Here is a 21,555-nt window from a genome sequence, read left to right as displayed (position 1 = left end):
TTTGGAGATGATACCCTGAGAGGATGGGCCATCACCCAACAGAAAGCAGTATACACCCTAAGTCAATGACATCCTAGATCAATATTATATGGAAGAGTACACAAGTTTGGGTGTGGGAGTAGGAGTTGTATTGTTTGTTATCACTCCCGGTGACCTACTTGGGGAATTTGTGTTTCCCACACTTATAATTCTGTATTGTGCAGGTTTGGAGTTGTTGGCTCTAAGATTGCAAATGCTTTCTCCAGGGAACACAGGAGCCCCATTGAATTTTAATCTGTGGTTGCTACCTGGTTACTTTTAGCACGAGCCAAAAGAAAACAAGCTGCCTGGTCACGTTTGGCACCATCCAAAAGAAAACAAGTCAGTATCATATCACGGGAAATTGACCCTAATCATCAGGAGGAAATAGGGCTATCAATATACAATGGGGGCAGGCAAGAATAGATTTTGTGTCTAGGTGACCCAGTTAGGTATCACTTGGAAATGACAAGTCTTCCAGCCATGGCCCAGAAAGGGCATGGTGTCCAGAGTCTCAGACCCTTTAGGATGAAGCTTTTAGTCACTGCACCAGGTAAGATACCTAGATGAGCAGAGATAGTGGCAGAGAGTAACAAAAAATCTGGAATTGATAGTGCACTACAGGGATAATGAATATCAGTTAAGGTCCTAAGACCAGATCCAGTGGCAGGTGCTATAATGTCTTTCACTGATATTATAAGTTTTCCTCAGGAAAAGAAACTCGACATAACCATGGGATAATTGCTGCAGAATTTATCTATATGGAGCAAATGAGCCTGAGAAAGGTGAGAAATGAATGATAGTAGATGCTGTGGTGTGCTGCCAAGCCCTTCTATATCCATGCTCCTTTGGCACAGAAGCTCGTATTTCTCCAGCTGCTGAGACTGTTGGAGGCTGACAGGCTTCAAGTGAGTCCTTCTCCAGACATACTTGACTTCATGTATTTCCAAGTTTATGCTCACATCAAATGACTGGTCAGTACAAAAGTATAGAAGCCCAGCTCCCTTGCCTTGATTTGCAACAATTTGGAAGGCTCATCCCAACTCCAGAATTTACCATGTGTTCAGCTGAGGCCCTTATTGTGACTGCATCACAGGCCTGGCTCCCTTTCACTGTCTTCAAGGGTATTGACCTTAAAACCAGTTCCTAATCAACCTCCTGCATTCTAATCTTAGTCTCAGAGACTGCTTCCCAGAAAAACTGATAAGTGACAGTGTGTTTTTGTATATATTACTTTTTGCTTTTGCTTCAATGATTGCTATTTCTTAGTACAAAAAAAATGTCAATATTTTCCTTTATAGTTTCTGGTGTTTTAGGCTATGCTTAGAAAGGCCTTTTCCATCCCAGGATTATAAACATACTCACCCATATTATCTTACGGTTTCCTTAAAACACTTTCAAATTTTTGATTTATCTGTAATTTTGATGTAAAGAGAGAGGTAGTGACTCAGTTTTATTTCTTGTTTTTAAAATGTTTACTTTTTTGAGAGAGTGTGAGCTGGGAAGGCACAGAGAAAGAGAGAGACAGAGTGTAAGTGGGAGACACAGAATCTGAAGCAGGCTACAGGCTCTGAGCTGTCAGCTGAGATCCTGATGCAGGGCTCAAACTCAAAACTTGAGATCATGACATGAGCCGAAGTTAGACACTCAACTGACTGAGACACCCAGGAATACTATTTATTGTTTTTTAAATGATACTCTTTACACTGTTTTTTTTAAATTACCTTTCCCCCGAAATTTTCTAAGGTATAATGTGTTTTTTGTCATTTATCCAATTTCTAGGTTTCAATACATAACTCATTTTTCATCCATTGTGTTTAGTACTTGAAATGCTTAAATTACAAATTTTTGTGAGTGCAGTGTTGGCTGCATCCCATGTGCTTTAATATGTAGCTTTTCTTCATTAATTTTAGTTTTTAGATATTATACAACCAATTTCAAATTATTTTTTGAATAACTGTTTACATGAGCTTTTTAAAATTTACAAATGGTAAGAATTTTATTTGTTCTTAGCTTTGTTGTAGTGTGATTAAGCACTATGTTTTGCACTATTTCTATTTCAAAAACATAACCTGGCTACTTTTTTCTGCATCTTTCTTTTTTTTAAATATAATTTATTGTCAAGTTAGCTAAAATACAGTGTATACGGTGTGCTCTTGGCTTCAGAAGTAGATTCCTGTGATTCGTCCCTTACATACAACACCCAGTGCTCATCCCAACAAGTGCCCTCCTCAATACCCATCACCCATTTTCCCTGTCCCCTGCCTCCCAACAACCCTTAGTTTGTTCTCTGTATTTAAAAAGTTTTTTTCCTTCTCTGTTTGAAACTATTTTTTCCCTTCACACACAATGAAAAAGAATGAAATCTTGCCATTTCCAACAATGTGGATGGACCTGGAGGGTATTATGTTAAGTGCATCTTCCTAATGTAAGTAAAAGTGACGAACTATTTTCCTTGTTCTACATTTTACTTATATTTTCCCATGGGTTAGAACATCAGAAGATACACAGTAAAAGCATCTAGGTTTCTTACAAGAAGGTTTTTGAACATCCTTTTAAGAACTTTATGGCAAAAATGTTGGCTGTTCACATGCCATTTTTGTCTCCTAGATGGTTCTCGTTATTTTTTCTGAGTTCCCTTAGGGTTGGGTGTATCACAGGATTCCAGGGCCAACATTCTTCAATATAACATTTAGAGAGTTTTTGTTTAAAGTGTGGATCAACCAAGCTCTCCAGAGTTAGTCCTAGATAAGACAGGGTGTTGGGATTCCTGAGGTCTGGTCCCTTCCATTATCTGCTTGTGTGACAGTAGACATTCCTTTCTGTGCCTCAGCATCTGCATCTTTACATGGTGGTAGTGGAAGAGGAGTGTTCTGAGTCTGATAATCTGGAGGAAACTTCTAGCTTTCTGACTAGGTGAGGTTAGAATGATGGACAAAGCAAAAAGGACATGGTGGGGAGCAGGAGCATAGAAGCAAGTAAGAGAATCATTAAAAGGGGGCCACCCACTTGGTCACTGTCTTCCCTTCAGTTCTCCACTGACAGAAGGTACATGGTACATGCTTGGCAGGTCTGGGAGTCATGGATGGGAGAGGAGAACAGATAGGTTTGGGTCATTGATTTAAGATTTAAACCCTGAACTGAGAACAAATTTGAATGCCATACCTTCCATGCTTTGCTGATATATTTATTGATATATTTCCCCTTTTCAGGTGATGGTGACAAAAAGCAGATGAATCCCCCTACCCTACCCACCCCCCAATAAAATACAGACACAGATTTCATTCAGCATATACAAGCATTGGGGCGTGTCCAAATTCACCTCACTGGGTTACTGGAGCCAGGAGAGGTTCGGTCTTGGGGGCCCAGGAATTGAGCAGCCAATGCTAAAGAGAGGCTGCTACTCTGGGCCTTGCCACTGGGGTGCTGGCAGAGGCAATAGAATCAAATCATGGTGAACAGAGTTGCTTAGCCCTGTCATGTAGTCTAGAAGGTGACAGTGGGCTACTGGGTACTTTCCAGTGAGATCCACAGTCCCATAGAAATCTGTGCCTCAAGGTTCTCATCTGCAAAATGGGGATAAGAATCCTGCTCTGAATCACAGGCTATGATAAGGCTCAAAATAGAAATAACTTCTCAAAAGTGCTTTGCAAAAGGTAAAGTGCTATACAAATTTAAGGGAATTCAATTAATTGCAATTGTGAGTGCCCCAGGATAAGAGTGGACTGGCTCATGGGTCCAGGGGCCAAGAAAGTGATAAAACTCTTATGTTGTGCCTTTAGAGGGCACCAAGCATTGCTGGTAATGCCCACTGCAAAGCAAAGTTCTCTTAATTTCTTGGCCCCGGGAAGTCACCATGGCCTAGCACCTGGGTCGGGGCTGGGAAAGTCACTAGGGAAGCTACAGAAAATGTCACAGGGGTCAAGGAGGAGGAAGAAGGTGGCATCCAAAGCAGGGAGTCATTACTATTATCACACACAAAAATAGATACCCAATGGATGCAAGGCATTGAATTTGTAGTGCAGATGAAGAATGGAGGCAGGGGGTGGGGGGAGAAGGAGGTGGCACAGCAGCAGAGGGAGACACTGTCCCAAAGGCTCTCAATTGCTGGCTCCCTTCCTCCTAAATGGATAATATTGGTGTCTATCTGCAAGGGAAGGGAGGGCAGGAAGAGAAAACCAAGAATATAACAACTGGACCTAAGGACTAGGATCCTCTTACCCTTTGTACTGCTGCCCAGCATTTTAAGGTGTCAGGAACAGGCAAGCAGCTGGTCTATGCACTTTGAGGCTGAGGCCAGAACTGGGCCTGGAGCACCACAAAGGCAGTATTATTTCTGGAAAAAGGCAGTGGTTATCAGCACTGTTGTAGATAGCTAATCTGCTCATATTTGGGCATGGTCTTAGGGAGCTGGTCACGGACAGCCTGTGATTTTTAGGTCTGAGCATCATTAATGCCCCTTGAGGAACAGAGAGGTGGGCCATTTTACTTGAAATTGGCTGCCATGGAGAGTCAGTGAATGGGCCAGGTAGGGGAGATGGCCAGCAAAGAGGAAATCTCTATAGGTTTATATTTGAGGAATGGGGAAAGATACTGTCTTGTTGCTCCTGCTGCTGCTGCTGCTTTCCCCTGACTCCCTTGGCAAGGGGCGTGGGACCTCCTGGAGAACTGGGGAGGCTGCCCACAGGGTACCAGCTGGTACCTACAAGTTAAGGCAAACAAGCCAATAGAGCACATTGAAGAAGAAGAAGGTCACTGGGAAAACAACTCGCGAGTAGTTATCCAGGCGGTAAATGTGGATGAAGAGGCGGCCCTGCTGCCAGATACTGCCCTCACACCTGGGGACCACACAGACATACTTCTTGCACCACTTGCAGCAACCGCCAGGATTCTGGATGCCACCTGGGCTGAGAGACTGCTGGGCTGGGCAAGATGGGCCCTCCTCTCCATCACTCTCATCAGAGTCCTCAATCTGGCACACAAAAGCATCAGGATGCTGATGGGCACTGGCACGGGGAGGCATAAGGGCACGGGCACGAATATCTGGCTGAAAAGGACAAGGAAAGAAGTGGGAAAAAGTCAAATGAAGGTGAATCAAGCCTAGGTACTGTCTCAGGATTTCTGGAGATTCTGGTCTTGGCACACTGTTTTTTGTCCACCCTCTGCAATTCCCGGCATCACATCCAAAAGTTTATTCAACTACCACCCCCAACGCCAGGTTACCCCCACCCCATAACTTGGTGAGCTGGCCTCCCATGTGCCATGAGTCCTAGTGCCCTCACTTGCATGCCTCCACATCCCAAAGGCTTGCCACCACTCCCATACCCAGGTCATACATGGCGAAGTTTTGGAGAAGCACGGGGTTTTGTCCAGTTGTAGGTCAGGAAGTTGAGCACAGCAAACTCCATCAAAGCACAGAAGCAGAAGACGAAGCAGATGGCAATATAGAAATCCAAAGCAGTGATATACGAGACACGTGGGAAATTCTTACGGGAAAAGGTGCCCAGTGTAGTCATGGTGAGTACAGAGGTTATCCCTGTGAATGCACAGAAGTAGAGGTGGGCTCAACTACCGATTCCTATGTTACACTGCTGAAAGGCCCCTCAAGAAGGCAATTCTGTGCCCATTTGTACGCCCATTTGCATATATTACCCACTTACCTAGAGAGGTTCTGGCTGGAGCAGAGTCTTTCTTGATCCAAAAGGAAACCCAGGAAAGCATTGTAGTCACAGAAGAAGGGACATAGTTTTGAAAGGCTATAAAGCCAAATCGCCTGCTCACATTGAAGAAAAGTGTCATGACCATGAAATCACCTGGAAGACATAAAAAATACCATTTCATTACAGCAGATGAGGGTCTCCCCCAGGCAGGACATGCATAAGGGTCTTGTTCAGCTCATGGGATTCCCACCACAGTCCTAAAATAGAGGTAGATTATTCCAATGCCACATACGGAGAATCAGAAGAAGCCCAGAGAGGAGACTCACTGTAAGACCCATTGTCAGTTAAGAGCTGAGCCAGGGCCACAAACTTCGTTGCTTCTTTTTCAGACCACTTCCCCACACCCCACATCTGTCTTCTCAGGGTGGCAGAAGTGTCAGATGAAAGTGAAGAAATCAGTTACCCTTCTAACTATCAACACCACACAACTAATGTCCACATGGCTGACTGAGACCTTCACGCCCATTAAGGTGCAATATCTAGTCTGCAAAATCACAGCCTGACACATGCACTACTGGCCTTTACAATGTATACTCTCAGGGGATGAGCCAAGGATGGCCTATGCTGTGGTGGGAAAAGCATAGAATCCATTTGGCCTCCTTCCTATTCATTTGCATGCTGGTAAAATGCTTTAGTTGCACTGTTGTATCAAAGGCCAAAAGAACTCAGTTGCACACCCCCAAACTTTTGCTGGTTCCCTATTCCACAAAAAAGCTACAGAGTCAAGTGTGCACTTTGTAACCTCATACTAAATAAAGGCTCACCATGACCTGGCTCCAACTGACATCTTACACACACACACACACACACCTTCTTGTAGGCTCATCTCATACACTCTCAGATTCCCTGAGATAGCTTGCATAGTTGCACCAATATTCAAATTCTAGACTCTCTGTTCCTTAGTCTATTATCCTAATCCAAATTGGCTGCTGCAAAAAAATAGAAAAATTAGCTGAAAGTGAAAATTAGGGCATCATGGCCTTGATGTTGGCTCTTCCCCTACAGAGTGATGGCTCTTATAGTACTTATGACAATAGAAGAATTAGCATCTTCTATTACACCCTTCATGCTGCCTTATGCTCTGACATGCTCATCCCAAACACTCTGCATGCTCATCAGGACTGCAGAGATTCTGATGGCTTTCTTTGAACCCAGAACTCCCCATTTCACTTTCAATATCACATAGGGTTTGTGATAGCTCAAATTCTGTTAGTGAAGCTAAGCTCCAAACTTCCACCTAAGGGGTGGAATGCTGTAAAATTCCTTGGCCTTGAGTTAGGTGGTCTTTTTTTTTTTATTTATTTTTTTAGCGTTTATTTATTTTTGAGACAGAGAGAGACAGAGCATGAACGGGGGAGGGGCAGAGAGAGAGGGAGACACAGAATCCGAAACAGGCTCCAGGCTCTGAGCGGTCAGCCCAGAGCCCGACGTGGGGCTCGAACTCACGGACTGTGAGATCATGACCTGAGCCGAAGTCGGACGCTTAACCGACTGAGCCACCCAGGTGCCCCATAGGTGGTCTTTTAAAACACTACAAGGTTTAGACTCCTCATGGAAGCCCTGTGGCTTGGCTTTTGCCCATCCAAGCCCAGCATGGGCTGGAACCTAACAGATGCTCAGTGACACTTACTACTGACTGACAACAGCTTTGTAAAGCAGACCAGAACACTAACATGTCTATGTGTCCTTCTATTTTGAAAAGTATATCACCTGCCTTCCAGGTCTGGGTATACTGGAGCTAAATGAGAAGAGAAGTCTTTCCTACTCACCTTGAAAATACTGACATTTAAAGGGCAAGACTTCTTGGAATCTTCCAGAAAAAAAGGTAAGGAAGCGGTCTGGGGTCAGTAGAATATGTGTAATCAGAGTAGTAGCTTTGGGGATAGAACTCCTCTTCCAGGCCTGCTACAGGAACCACTCACATTTACCTACTGGCCAGAATGTATTTATCAAGTTCCTAGTTCTCTTGCCCTGGGTCTTAACTGCATTTTAAGACACCCCTATTTAGCTACAACCACTCCATTCAAAACTTATATATTCTTGTTGGAAGATGTATTATCCTATCAGCTTTTTCCATATTTATTTTCTTTATTCCAGCCAAAGAATGACCTTTTCCACTGGGTAAGCTTTGGAAAGCTGAGAGAAGGATACCAACATACAATTTATTATTTGTGAGGAATGAAGGAGCATGGGTAAGGGAAAAAGGATATCTGGGGCTGAGAAGCCAAAGTCAAAGCAAAACAAAACAATCCCTCCCACCAAACTAAAGATGCTTCTGCTTTTCTCTTGTTTGGCTAGACCAGAGTTTGTCACTGTACTGTCAGAGGAATGCAATTTAAAAGACTGAGTCCAGAGTACTGGGACTAGAAGAATGAGTGGACCCAAAGCTTTGAAGAACAGGGAAGGAAAAGGAAATAGGCTGTAGAGTCTATAAAAGATTGTGACCTGGAGCTGGGACCATAATACTAGTAATTTAATCTTGACCCTGGAGAAGAGTGACTGGGCTTACCACAAGTTCAGTAGTTCTAAGGAAAAAAAACCAGGTCCAATGGGTAGGAGTTCCAGAAACTCCGATTTCAGATGAACAGCAACAGTTTTCCAATGGACAGAGTTGTCCAGAGACGGGTGAAACTCTCTTAAAAGAAAGTGAACTCCTGGTCATGGGTAAGGTCCCATCAGAGTCTCAATAGCCACCAGTGAAAGTTACCTCACTCACTGCAGGCAAGGGTGGAGTCTCTAAAAGCCTCCTGAAGCAGTGAGGGTCTCTGGTTCAAGGCCCAAAGTGACCAAAGTAGCAAGCTACCCCCACATTCTGACCACTTAGAAGCTGAATATGTAGATAGATAGATGATAGATAGATATAGATAGATAGATAGATAGATAGATAGATAGAACTGCCCAGAGGCTGATGGGAAGAGTTTCAGACCAACCTCAAAAAGAACTATGATACTGGAGAAACTATAATTCACAAGCAACTAGCCTCTAGCAGAAGAGAAAGAAGCCCTCCTCCTTTTTTCCCAAGAACAATCTTTTCTCCTAAGGAGGGTCAGTGCTTACCCACTGTCATTTCTTTGGTGATGATGCTAGCTCTGGGGCTTTGTAGTCACTAGGGGGCCATTTTGAAACAATGCACAGCCATCTACTAAACGGAATCACTAGTAACTTGAAAGCCCCTGGGCCTTGTCTCTTCTGCTTCTTTTGATGATGGGTCCCCACCTGTCTGGGAAAACTGAGGTGCAGAAAGGCAAGAGGAATGCCCATGGTTAGCTGGCAGAAGAGCAAGGTTAGAGAATAGTATAGTATAGTATAGTATAACTGCTTACCCAGAGACCCTGTGAAAAAGAAAGGCATTTGTAAAACAGCCCTCTGCCCCTGCCCTAATACTGTGGAAGCAAATCTCTGGCCAGAGGAGCATGACCCATCCCTCCCCCCATGACCAACTCAACAAGTACAGTGAAAGCAGATTTTCTGCCTAGGCACAGAAGCAAAGCAAGACTCCTCCTATGGCAAATGGCTGGTGGGGTGACTGTCTCCATCTGCATCCTGGAAATGATGAGTATACTATACTATACTATACTATACTATACTATACTTGGTCAGTTCGTGTGAAGAGGGTTTCCAGGGCTGCTCTGGGAGCAACCCTGGGGAGGTCCCTTAGATTTTCATTGAGATCACCTAGGAACCAAGCAAAGACACTCATATCTAATTGGAAGCTGATGGTGAAGAGACCCAGGACCCTCCCCTTTAGTCCTTGTTAGCTACAAAGTCAGAAAACCAATAATAACCATGTCCATGTTGAATCCACCATGAAGGCTTTGACAGGAATCTGTGCTTGTAAAAGCTGCTCCTTTATTTTTTTAAATATAATTTATTGTCAAATTGGTTTACATACAACACCCAGTGCTCATCCCAACAACAGAGCTGCTCCTTTAAAATAAATGTTGATGCAATAGGAATTGTAGTTGCTGAAATTTCCCTTATACCATCTGAGCCCTCACCTAGCTAACATTAGAACTCTAGCCTCTGCTTCCTATTAGGACCAACTTTGTTTCCCACTTAACCCAGCTTGGATTGGTTCTGGGTACGAAGAACTCACATGAGCTCCATTCCCCAAAGTCATCCAAGCAGGTCGGTTTTAACAAAGATCTAGAAACTGGGGGCATCAGGGTGACTCAGTTTGTTAAATGCCCGACTCTTGATTTTAGCTCAGGCCATGATCTCTCAATTTGTTAGATCAAGCCCTGTGTCAGGCTCTGTGCTGACAGCGTGGGGCCTGCTTGGAATCCTCTCTTTCCCTCTCTCTCTGCTTCTCCTCTACTCATGCTCACTTGCTCTCTCTCTCTCTCTCTCTGTCTCTCTCTCTGCTCCTCTCCTACTCTCGCTTTCTCTCTCAAAATAAATAAATCTTAAAAAAAGACGTAGAAACTGAAGGGTCTGCATGACAAAGCTAGTTGCAAATCTTGACAGCAATAAACTTTATCTACTTACCCACCCTCTCAGGGAGTTGGCAAAGCACTTACTCCTTTGCAGATGAGAGTGAGATGTAGTTACAAAGTCTGTTTCCTCTGCAAACAGTTGTAAGTGCTTAACGTTTACAAGACAGGAGTCATGTTCCATAAAATTTCCATGGGATAATTGCATACATTTATATATATGGATGGTCACCCCAGTCATTCTTACCACCCCCTTACCAGACCTCTACTAAGCCCTTGTTCCATAGGTACACGTACCAGTTGGGGTTGAGATTGTTTCAGTAATGTTGGTCACTCCTGTAAAATCAAACTGAAAGAGCTTCCAGGAATTCTTCTCATTGATTTCAAGCTTGAAATCTTCCCATTTGTAGATCATCTCACTCTCAGGATAGGAAACTGTAAGGCAATGTGGGAAGGAGGGTCATGTGAGACTGGGAAACCAAGCATGGAGTCTGAGCAATGCCTTGGAGTCCTGACTCTGGCCTCATGAGCTGTGGGACCTTGCCTCTCTTCCTCATTGTTGAAGTTCACTCAATATGTGCATTTATTGAGCATTCCTTAGTACCAGGCTCTGTGCTGGAAATATAGAGATGAGCAAGGCAGAAGCCTTGCCCTCATTCACATTTAATTGAATAAGATAGTAAATATACACCTGTAATTGTTGGAGTTGCTGAAAAACTTTCCACTGTGGGACAGTGGAAAAACAGATGAGGGAAAGACCACCTGGAGACACACCCAACAAAGATTTTATACAATAGTTGACATTTCCAATAAATCCTAAAAGCCGAGTAAATATTCTCTGTATGGGTGAGGCTGAAGGGGTGAGGAGGGTGTTGTATGCACAGAAAGATGAAAATGCCTGATGGATTATGGAAATGCCAAAAGTTCAGGATGGCTAGCTCACAGATGCTGGATGAAGCATACAGGAATGGGTGGCAGGGGCCAGTAAATGAAGTACCTTGAGATTCATTACAAGGAATTAGGAATTGACCTATGAGATATCAGGGAGGGTTTGAAACTAAAACACGACCTGGTCTAGATGATACTTCAGCTAGGTCACTCTTGTCATTATATGAAGATAGCTTGTGGACAGGGAGACCAGTTTTAGTAGGCCAGTGCAATAATCCAGGCCCAATAAAATGAATGAAGGCAGGAATCAAAGCTGTGGCAGTGAGAATGCAGAGAAATAGGATCAATAGAGACTCAGGAAGGAAAACCAACAAGATGTGTTGATTGATTAGATATAGGAGGTGATGGAGAAAGAAGCATCAAAATTCTTGGCTTGGACAACTGAGTGGCTGATGGTGTCTTTCAATGACACAAATGAGAACACAGAAGCAACACATTTGTTTTGGAGGTAGAGGTTGGGAGGAGACAATGTATTTAGCTCTGGACATGTTCAGTTTTAAAATAAAGATGTTGTGAAAGCCCAAGTGGAAGACGACAAAGACCTAAACCAAGGTACTGACAGTAGAAATGCAGAGGAGTAGACATACTTGAATTACATTCAGAGGTGGGTGACTGACTTGAGATGGAGTGGAAGGAAGATGGAAGAACCCAACACGAGGTCCAGGTGAAGCAACACAGTATTGTCAGCAAGAAAGGAGATAGAGGAGGCTCTGGGAAAATCTGGCACCATTTTAGGAGAAAAGCAGAGGCAGAAAAATGTAAAGGGCAAGGATGAGAAAAAAGAAGGGGCTCAGCATGACTCTGGGGCCCCAGAAACCTAAGAAGGTACTCACAGCTAGAGAAAGACAGAGGGCAAGAGTGAGAATCCATTGGAAATTTGAGCATGTGAAGTAAACATCCAGCATCAATGGTCATCCTGGAAGGGAGAAAGGAGCCTCATTAGGCTGGCCTTGAGCACTTAGGTATCCACCCACCTTGGGCCTGGGCACCACCACCAGTGAGTGGCAACAGTGGGATTTGAAACAAAGACCTCAAAGGAGAGACAAAAAGGAAGAACAGCTTGAAAGTATCTGGCTACTTTGATTTCCATAATCAGAGAAATGTGTGGACCAATTTAGATGGGCTTTTTTTCTTGCCCATCCCAGCTTCCAGGACTTGCCAACACTTTCTCACTCTCTACCACCTTCACACCTCATATCACCCATACACAACCTTCCCCGGCCAAGCATTCAAATGTCCAGCCTGTTCATAGACATGTTTTCAACTGCTGTGTTGCTGCTCTGCCTGGACAATTCCAACACCATGGATGTGTCTTTACAGCCAGTGCCCACTTGGGATGGAACTGTCCAGGCAATGCAGTCATACTGTACATTCTAGTGGGGGGACTTGTGGACTGGGAACCAAGTAACTGGGTACCAGTCCCAGCTCTGCCATGAACTTGGTGTGTTGCTTTAAGCAATATCTTTCTATTTTGAGGCCTGGTGTCTGTGTCTATACATGAGGGGGTTGAGCTCATGGTCTAGGAAAGCTGGAAAGGCCCTTAGAAGTATCATTGAGGATGACACCTATGTTCATGATTCTTTGGCAAAAAGAGTCCCAAGAGGTAACATTCCAGAGGCTTGACATACCTAATTGTGTACAACACCTTGCCATCCTTGTGGATGCGAACCATCTGGTTGGGCATGGTGATCACATGCTCTTGGGTCCTCTTAGAATTCCTAAAAAACGTGTCCGGGATCCATAACTGGCTCACCATGTTGCCATTCAGAACAAAGCTCTCAAAGCTGCCATTGTAACGGAGGCGTTCATCATACCAGGTCTGGCAGAAGGTGATGTCAATGGTGTATTCCTGGTAGGATGGGTAGAAAAGCACACACCTAGATCTGTACAGGCAAAGAATATTCCCATGCCATTCTGTGAAGGGCCCATCAAGCAGATAGGAGACTACTTAGGTTTGCACAGAGGAAAGCAGCATGAATTAGGCTGTAGGAACTTTTCTATTTCCAGGTATTCCCAAAAGAAAGGAACATTCCCAGATAAACAACAGTCAGTGAAGACACATTTCATCTAGAAACAGACAGGCAATGGTTGTGTAACTGCACAGGCGGGGCTCATCGCATCACCACCACCTTGTAGGGTTATGGTATTACTCCAGCCAGGTAAATGCCCTCTCAGTCCCCACATTTCCATAGCAAAACAAAGATCTCAACTCAAAATCATTTTAAACATTTACAAACACACATCTTTGGTTGTATATGGTGAAGATTCCCCTTTCAGCTTTTATTTGGGGAGCACAGATGTTAACCTCAATCCTTCATTCTCCAGAGTTATATTTAAAAATGAAGTGCTTTGAGTCATAAGAGAGGTGTGTATTTAGTCTCATGTTTTTAAAATCATTGTTTTGTTTTGTTCTTCCTTTTAAACAAGGGCACCTAACCTCTGAATATGTGTGTGCATGTGCATAGATACACCTATGATTATTTGGTCTCCAGATCATATTATATGTCCCATAAACTATCCGTTAAATATCAAGAAAGATATTTAATAGGAAGAAGCATGAGAAGCTAGAGATTTGCACTACTGGTATTGGAGGGTAAAAAGTAAAACAGCGTGAAGAGCAAGTGCCAGACCTAGGCCAAGGGGGAACCTTGAGGGTTATCTAACCTCCTTTATTTCAGTGGTAAGGAAACTGAGGCTCAGAGAGAAAAGGACCTGTCCAAAGTCACACAAAGACAGCATACTAGTTCTGATGCTCAGAGCACCATTACCATGACGTTGTCCTGGGATGGCCTTCACTGATTTCCCTCTCAATGGCTTATTTCACTTGCACCAACAATCCCTTTGGGAACCAAGGTCCAATTTCCCCATATAGAATCCCTAGGTCTTTCTCCTGAGTTATCCTGCATCACACAATGAACACTAACCAGAAACCCATAGTGCTGGAGGCCATTAGAGCCCTCAGGGGAAAGGTCAAGACAATCCCAGCTTGGCTTTGCTGCCTAGGCCAAAAGGTGGTGATAGCCATTGCCAAATTGCTGGAAGCTAGATTCCCAGACTGAAAAGGTTCCCTGGAGTAGCTCAGAGAAGCAGACAGAAAAAATCATAGCTACTATTCACATGGGAGCCCACAGCCCTGCCCCACACAGCCCGACCAGCCTTCATAAGTGGCTTTCAGAGTGTTTCTACGGTCCCAAGTAGCTTGCAGTTCCAACTTGGCATACAGAGCCTTCTTCATTCCCAGGCCATGTGAACTGCTTGGTAGCTAGGGGAAGTCTTCCCTCCACAACCCACACTATGCTCCTGCTCTGTTATACTGTTTCAAATAAGCATTTAATTTCTATTAACAAGATACCAATTGTAAGGTCATTACACAGCAACTGATAACCAAAAGTTCAGTTTTTCCCCAATTTGACAAGGGTACTTGGGTTGTACATCTTTTTTAGCTCAGCTGAAACTCTAGAAATTCAGCGTCAAGAAATTGGCTTAATTAGAATTGCCTGCAACAATTATCACAGCAAGGCAAGAAGCCTTAGCAACTGTTGGTGTTACGATGGGCAGTCATTCCCAGACTGGTCACTGCCTTCTAAGCTCAGGATACGTGTCTCAAAAATTTAACCAAGAAACTGGTAGAAACATTTGATTTAAATCTCCATGCTGTGGGCTCAGGTTTCTCTCTTTAAGGACTTATCCTATGCTCTACACAACATCTGATTGACTAAGGGGTGTGTGAACTCCCCTCAAACAACCATACCCCCTCTGTAACAATGTTTGTTGAGAGGCTCAATTGCTTCAAATGTAAAATGAGGATCCCAGTGGTAGCTTGCCTGTCACACAGGCTGTCATGAAGATCCAAGGAGACAAGTGTGCTCTGTTCATTGGCTGTGCGAGAGAGACATACACTCCTTCCTTACTAAGTACAAAACTCCACAGTGTCACCAGGGAAAAGTAGACTGTATAAGATCTATCACAGTTTTAAAGAACTATTTGGAACTATGTAAAAGACCAGACTTCTTGGGGGAAGTTTAATACCATATGTGTATCTGGCATCTTATAAAGGCCCTTGGCCTAGGCTAAAGCAGCACTTTATTGGCCAAAGAAAATCAAGCTGTATATTCCTCTTTGGACCAGTTCTGTGTTGTATGCCAGGTTCGGTGACTACTGAGTTATTAGACTGTATCCCTTGGGATACAGTCAGGTATCAGGGGGAAAAGTGACTTTTATAGAACATCTTTCATAACTCATTTGCTCAGTTAACATATATCGAGTCCTTGACACCAAGGAACCCATAATCAGGAGAGTAAGGCAGACATAGAGCACATAATTACAATACAGTGTGATAGGAAGATCAGGCAAACAACTGTGATATAAGCTAGAAAAATCTGAATGTTAAAGAGAGGGGTGTGGTCTGAGTAAGAAGGGAGTAATTAATAGCTGTGGAGGTAAGGGAAGATGCCATGGAAGAGAAGCCATTAGAGACAGACCCTGAAGGATAAGGCTATGACATGTAGAAAATTGGAACAATGGCATTCCAAACAAGAAAGAGTTTGAACAAAGACTCAAAGGTACAAGGTGATCTGGGAACACCCATACTCTAGTCACTAGGGCATGTGGTCTCTAAAGGGGGGGAAAAGAAATAAAGCTCTGGGTTGGCTCCAGCCATGGAAGGCCTTGACCACTAGAGTGTGATGTTGAACTTCATGCTTTAAGCCGGGTCCCAGACCTGCAGGAGGCACATCACTCAGGAGGGCAGGTCAGTAGGTGGACTGATGTAGGCAGAAACCTTGAATTTTGCATATTTCAAGGAGAGATAATAGAGGCTAACTGGGGACGGTCCTGACAGTAGAATGATAGCAATAGAAAAGGAAAGAAGAAACCAGGCCAAAATTAGAGAAGCAGTCTTAGAGCAAGAGTTGATAACTATAGACTTAATTCTGCAAAAATCATTAGAAAAAAAGAGCCATTCCACTGTGATGTTTAAAGTTGCTTTATTATTTTTATTTTGAACAAAACACTAGAAGATATGGTCAGGATTCTGAAGGCCCTCTTCAGACAGCAAGGGACTTACCTTTTCCTGACTTCCAAAGTCAGTGTTGGTTACAATCTCCCCTCTCCAAAACAAAAACAAAGTAAAACCACAAAACTCTTCTTATGGACACACAGAGCAGAAAAAATAAGTATGTGAAAGGCCCCATGGTGAGCTTCCTGGGCTACAAGACACTGTAATAAAAAATCAGTACTCACCATGTCCAGGATAGAAATAGGACCAAGGGTGTTGACAGAGAGCTCCACAGTGACCACAGTGGGCTTTTCTGTAAAGGAAGCAGAAGTGGCAGAGGTAAGTGTCAAACAGGGACATGGGACAGGGGAGGGCGTGGTCAGAGGGGAGAACAGGTGAAGGATAGAGAGATGGTTTCAACATCACTCCTATTTCTTTCTTTGTTCTTTCATAGCAAGAGCCAATTCACAGACTGTTAAGAGTTGGACATACCTTGAAGGCCAGTAATCTAGTCCACTCATTTTGCAATTGGAAAAACTGAGGGTGAGAAAAGAAAAAAAAGTCTAGACCTAGGCCAAGGGTACTGCTGAGACTAGAGTTGATATGTCTTACCCAACAGGTCAGCAACAGATTCCCTGGCCCATGTGCATGGCACCCTCACCTATACCCCAGACCCATTATCCACACCTATGCCCTCAACTTCCTGCTCCAGGAGGGGAAGAGCTATGTTCTGATACTCACCACCAATGCCAGGGCGAAGTTTATGGTCATAGTTATTCAGGATACTGTTCAGGATGTGAGTGGCTGTTGGCAGTTTGCCAAGTGTGCTGTGGGGACCACTAAGAGTGGGCTTTGTTTCCTTAGAGAGGAGCTTCTCTTCAGCAGCCTGGGGCTGGGGCCCATAGACATCATCATAGACAGAGGGTCGATTTTCTGATTCAACATGAGGTCCTTCACTCCTAGAACATACAAACACACAAAAAATGAAGCTCTGTTCTCCACTCTGTAGGGGTCACAGATGAGGCCTTTTGGGATAGAAACAAACCAAAACAAGTCTGAAACACAAGACATAAAGAGTGACTGGTAACAGGAAATTTTAAGCCACTAACATAATATTTGTTAATTTCTTCTAAATCTTGCTACTCTTTGGGGACTTTGGGTACTATCCCTCCTTCATGGTAATTCTTTATTTTTTTTTAAACCCAACAACAAAACCAAGCTCGAGATATTAAAAGAATTTCTCAATGTAAGATGAAGAGGGCATTGGTGTATGAGCTCTGGCCAAGCTCTTCTGCTGTTACTAACCCTAGTGTCCAGTCTGCCTTGACCAGCACCACTGGGGAGTAAATGGGCAGGAAGAAGGCCAGGATTTCTGAGGAATGCTCAGGAAAGCTAGAACAGCCTGTCCCACAGAAGGCTAGAACACCTTGGGAATATTCTGCATTTCTTTGTTTTTGTGAAATTCATTGCATTGGACTTCGGGGCCAGGGGTGAGGAAAAGCTCTGAGCACTAAGAAAAGGTTAGAGTCCTTTATGCAGAGACAGTCACCCAGGAGAGAAGGCCAGCTAGAATCCTACTTGAGTGCCATGCACGACAGCCAAAAACTAAGAATTAAATTAAGCAAAACAAAAATGTAAAAAGCCATTTGACAATGTACAAAAGTCACTGATGGTGTTATAAGTTAGGGACCTGGTGCTTTTGCTGGAAATCAGTGAAGAAGTGAGCACCAAGGGGCTTCTGAGGTTCTGGTCATGTTCTAGTCCCTGATGTGGGTGCACTGATACCAGTGTCATCATTTTCTGACAGCTCATTAGCTATACAGTAATGATTTGAGCACTTTTCTGCATATATCTTCTAATTCAATAAAAAAGTGTTTTGAAAAACAAAAATGCTAATAAAAATCTGCTAATATACGGATCTTATTTGGATCTTGATTTTAAAAAGCAAACTAAAACAAAACAAAACCCATTTATGACACAATATGGGAGATTTGAACACTGGATAGTTTCTTCAGTATGACAAAATTATTCTAAAATTTTTGGTGTAATAGTGATATTTTATTATGTGTTTGGAGTCCTTATGACTAGAAATGCATAGTAAAATAATTGCATATGAAATGATATGATTTGCTTTAGAATATGATTTGCTCATAGAAATACGAGATTTGTTTTAGAATAATTTAAGCTGAAATGGAGAGTGGGTGAGGGACAGAGAAATTAAGCGTGGCCATGAATTGATAATTAATGAGGCTGGTGATGGGTACATGAGGATTCACTCTATTGTTCCTTCTAGTTTTATGTATCTTTGAAAAAATATATAACTAAAAGCTTTTTCAAAAGCCATCAGCAAAAGTAATCTATGATGTTGTAAAGCAGGTGAGTGATTTCCTTTGGGTAGGAGAGTGTATTGGAAGGGGGCATGTGGTCAAGCTGGTGGGGATTGGGTGGAGGGCACTAGCAACATAGGCATGGCCTCTGTGGTGCAGACCAGGAGCCTGACACTTTGTGCAGCAAAATGCATTTTTCTGCAGTATTTGAAGCACTTAGAATTGCTTAACTGGCATGCAGTGTGCCAGATTTATGCCATTTCTTGTATCTGAAGTGGCTAGTTCCCACTGTGGACAAGGGAAGAAATGGGCTTGACAAAAGCAGTTTCCATTTCCAAATAGCACATGCAGAGATGTCCTCTTTCCCTGAGGCTTTCGCCCCAGTCCTCTGACTAGATAATGCCAGCCACTGTTGCAGGGGAGGAAGAAAAACAGAGGCATGAGACCCTGCAAAATGAGTGACATGGCTAGCAGCATGGCACAATCAACACTGGCACTGCCAACCAAGACCACCCAAGAGCCTGCAGCAGCTCGTCCCAGATGTCTAAAGCCAACAACAAGAGCCCCAAGGTTCAAGAGGCAAACAAACAAGCAGAGTCCCAGGGACCACTGAAGACCCTGTGTTGCCCAACTACTACATCTGCAATGAAAATGTCAGAAGGTGAGGTTGGTGTAATTATATGATTAGCTTTTGTTAGTAACATAGAAACAAAACAAACATGCTCATCCTGGGATCCTTGAGGTTAAGGAACTGCTGGCACTGACAGCATACCTTTCCCCAGCCAGCCATTAATCCCCCTTTGAGGGCTAGAAATAATAAGAACTTGAAAAATACTCACATACTGGACTAGTGGAATCTTTCCATGGGCCCTTTTCATGCACCCACATCCCTTTAGATGCAATGATCCAAGATGGAGCCGAAAGTCTGCACCCACTCCCACTACTGGGGATGCTCATCCAACTACCAGTGGGCAAGGGAAAGAGAGGGGGAGGGGACTGGCAGTGCCCTAAGAGGGGCCCACTGGATTCTTTTTTCCTCCAAATTAGCCCTGTTTTTCATCTTACAAGATGAAGAGTCTGAGGCCAACATGGGGGAAGGGCTGTGCCCAAAGTCACACAACCCACTTGAGGCTGAGCCTGGACCAGAGTAAGGTTTCCTGGTTTGATGTGGCCCTTGCCAACACACCTCACAGCCACCTCTTCAGCTCTTTGCTGACATCATGGGTTGCTATGTTGACAATGTCTGAACACCAGTTACTGCGGCCCTTCCCCCCACCTCCAAGGGTGGTATCCATCTGCTGTTTTTTCTGCTCCCCCTGCTTCCTTCAGCCCCCACTCCCAGACCCCTTTTGCCCTAGCCAGTAACCATGCCAGCTCTCCCAAACATTCCAACTCATATCTGGAGGGATGTAGATGACTGGAAATTCCTAGCACGCATTCAGAAATACTTTCCAAGCCCCTGCTGAGGCCAGCCCCCACACCTCAGGGCAATAGTGAGCCAGCAGGGAGCCCCACAGCCCCTCCCCTGAGGAGCTAAAGCAGTCTGTGGTGAAGAGAGAAGCCATCTCCTCTCTCCCCAAAAACAGATAAGGAAGTGCCCAGTGCTGTGGAGACTTCTAGAATTGAAACCGTCTCAAAAATATGAAGCAGTCATCTTCCACTCAAAAAAGTCAGAAGTGCAGGGGGCAACCTTCCTAGCAAAATCCCAGGGCCAGAAGAGAGTGTGAGGGAAGCTGGCTACTCAAGGGGAACTTGCTGTTAGCCTTTGGAAAAGGGGGGTGGGGACTGAAATCTAGGACCCAAACCTCAGACCTCAGAGAATAACATTCTTGGCCTCAGGTTCCAGTCTGCCGGAGCTCTAGAACCAGCAGGGTGGGGAAAAGGGGATGAAGGAGGAAAGGGGAGTCCAGTGGCAGAAATGGGGTGGATAACTGGGGCGGGAATCCTTGGACTAAACTGGGGTTCCCACCTGGGACTGACACCAAGAGGAGCGGCAGGAAGGGAAGCAAGTAGAGTTATCTGGCACAGTGCCAGGTAGTTAGTAGGCACTCAGAAAAAGAAATCTGAAAGAGAGGACAGACTAGCCAACACTCCAGCATTTAGGTACAGTTCCGCTCCCGGAGCCCGAGCGCCTTTCTGGGCGCCACCTTTCCAAAGTCTCTCCCGGTCCTCAGAAGCGCGTGCCTACCCAGGTCGGTTATCCCGCGGGCCACTCGCCTCTTCTTACGGAAGACCCAGAGAGGGAGAGGCGTGCTCATCCCCTGGCTGTCGCCGTGGTTTTGGAGACCGGGAGTCTGGAGACGGGAGCAGCCAGGGGACAGGCGTCCCACCTTCCTTCCTAGACACCCCTTCAGCCAGCCCATCCTAGAGGGAGTGGGTTGGAGGCTGGCGGCGCGTCGCGTGGACCCAGGGCCCGGCTAGCCCGCACGGGGGCCAGGAAAAGGTGGTCGCGGGATTAGAGGAACACAGTGGCGCGGGGGTCCGGGTAACTGGCCTACCTCCAGGGGAGAGACAGCTGGGCGCGGAGGGTTCCTAGGTCCCGGGATGGAGACTCACCTAGACGGAAGGATGATGGACAGGCCCAGGAGGATCAGGAGAACTTTGGTTAACATCGTGGCGCAGACCGGCGCGACCACCTGTGCGGAGGTCGCTGCGCACGGTCTGGCGGCACAGAGCGCGTCGTGCAGGGTTTTGTTGGGCTCCAACTTCCACTCCTCCCACTCGCCCCGCCCCGCGACCCCCTCCCTGGTCCCGCCCCCTGAGCCCCGATGGAAATCTCCGACGACGTGTTCGCTGCAGCGGAGGAGAGTGGGATGGATAGGCTCCAGCGGGCGGGGGGCGGAGGAGAGAGGAGGAGGGAAAAGAGGAGGTAGCCCTGTCGCCAAGGCCCCCCCGCCCCCCGCCGCCACTACAGCAGCGCTGCCAGACAGCCAGGGGCGGGGGACGGGGGAAGGGAGGAAGAGGCGAGCTGGCCGCGAGGGCCCCAGGCAGGGGAAACCAGAGGCCCGCAGCTGCAGCTTCAAGGGCGGCCGCAGACTGGGTCGGGCTGGGCAAGATGAGGGACTGGGTGGGCCCCTGCCTCCTTCTAGACCCCCTCCAGCTCGGTGGCACAG

The 21,555-nt window shown here is 45.1% G+C and overlaps 1 protein-coding gene across 1 annotated transcript; it reads right to left on the bottom strand.

The window, feature by feature from the left end:
• Positions 1–3,189: 3,189 nt before the first annotated feature.
• Positions 3,190–21,116, bottom strand: GABRE (gamma-aminobutyric acid type A receptor subunit epsilon). Its single transcript, XM_040467360.1, has 9 exons — positions 20,999–21,116; positions 16,857–17,074; positions 16,361–16,428; positions 12,748–12,968; positions 11,953–12,035; positions 10,469–10,606; positions 5,679–5,831; positions 5,355–5,554; positions 3,190–5,065 (listed from the first exon to the last, which is right to left on the bottom strand). Exons 1-9 carry the CDS (start codon positions 21,052–21,054, stop codon positions 4,721–4,723), a joined length of 1,482 nt encoding a protein of 493 aa, XP_040323294.1. The 5' UTR covers positions 21,055–21,116; the 3' UTR covers positions 3,190–4,720.
• Positions 21,117–21,555: the final 439 nt, after the last annotated feature.

Source organism: Herpailurus yagouaroundi, unplaced genomic scaffold (assembly GCF_014898765.1).
Source record: "Herpailurus yagouaroundi ecotype Mexico unplaced genomic scaffold, PumYag 67440, whole genome shotgun sequence".
NCBI classification, from domain to species: domain Eukaryota; kingdom Metazoa; phylum Chordata; class Mammalia; order Carnivora; family Felidae; genus Herpailurus; species Herpailurus yagouaroundi.
This window is presented reverse-complemented; position numbering and strand designations above follow the sequence as displayed.

What these genes read in the sequence shown, in the direction of transcription:
- GABRE (XM_040467360.1), bottom strand. Translation starts at nt 21,054, where the DNA reads ATGTTAACCAAAGTTCTCCTGATCCTCCTGGGCCTGTCCATCATCCTT. An exon ending in CTATTTCTATCCTGGACATG is followed by an intron (nt 12,969 to 16,360) that starts GTGAGTACTGAT and finishes CCATCCTACCAG; the next exon opens with GAATACACCATTGACATCAC. An exon ending in CCCTCTGTCTTTCTCTAGCT is followed by an intron (nt 10,607 to 11,952) that starts GTGAGTACCTTC and finishes ATTGCCTTACAG; the next exon opens with TTTCCTATCCTGAGAGTGAG.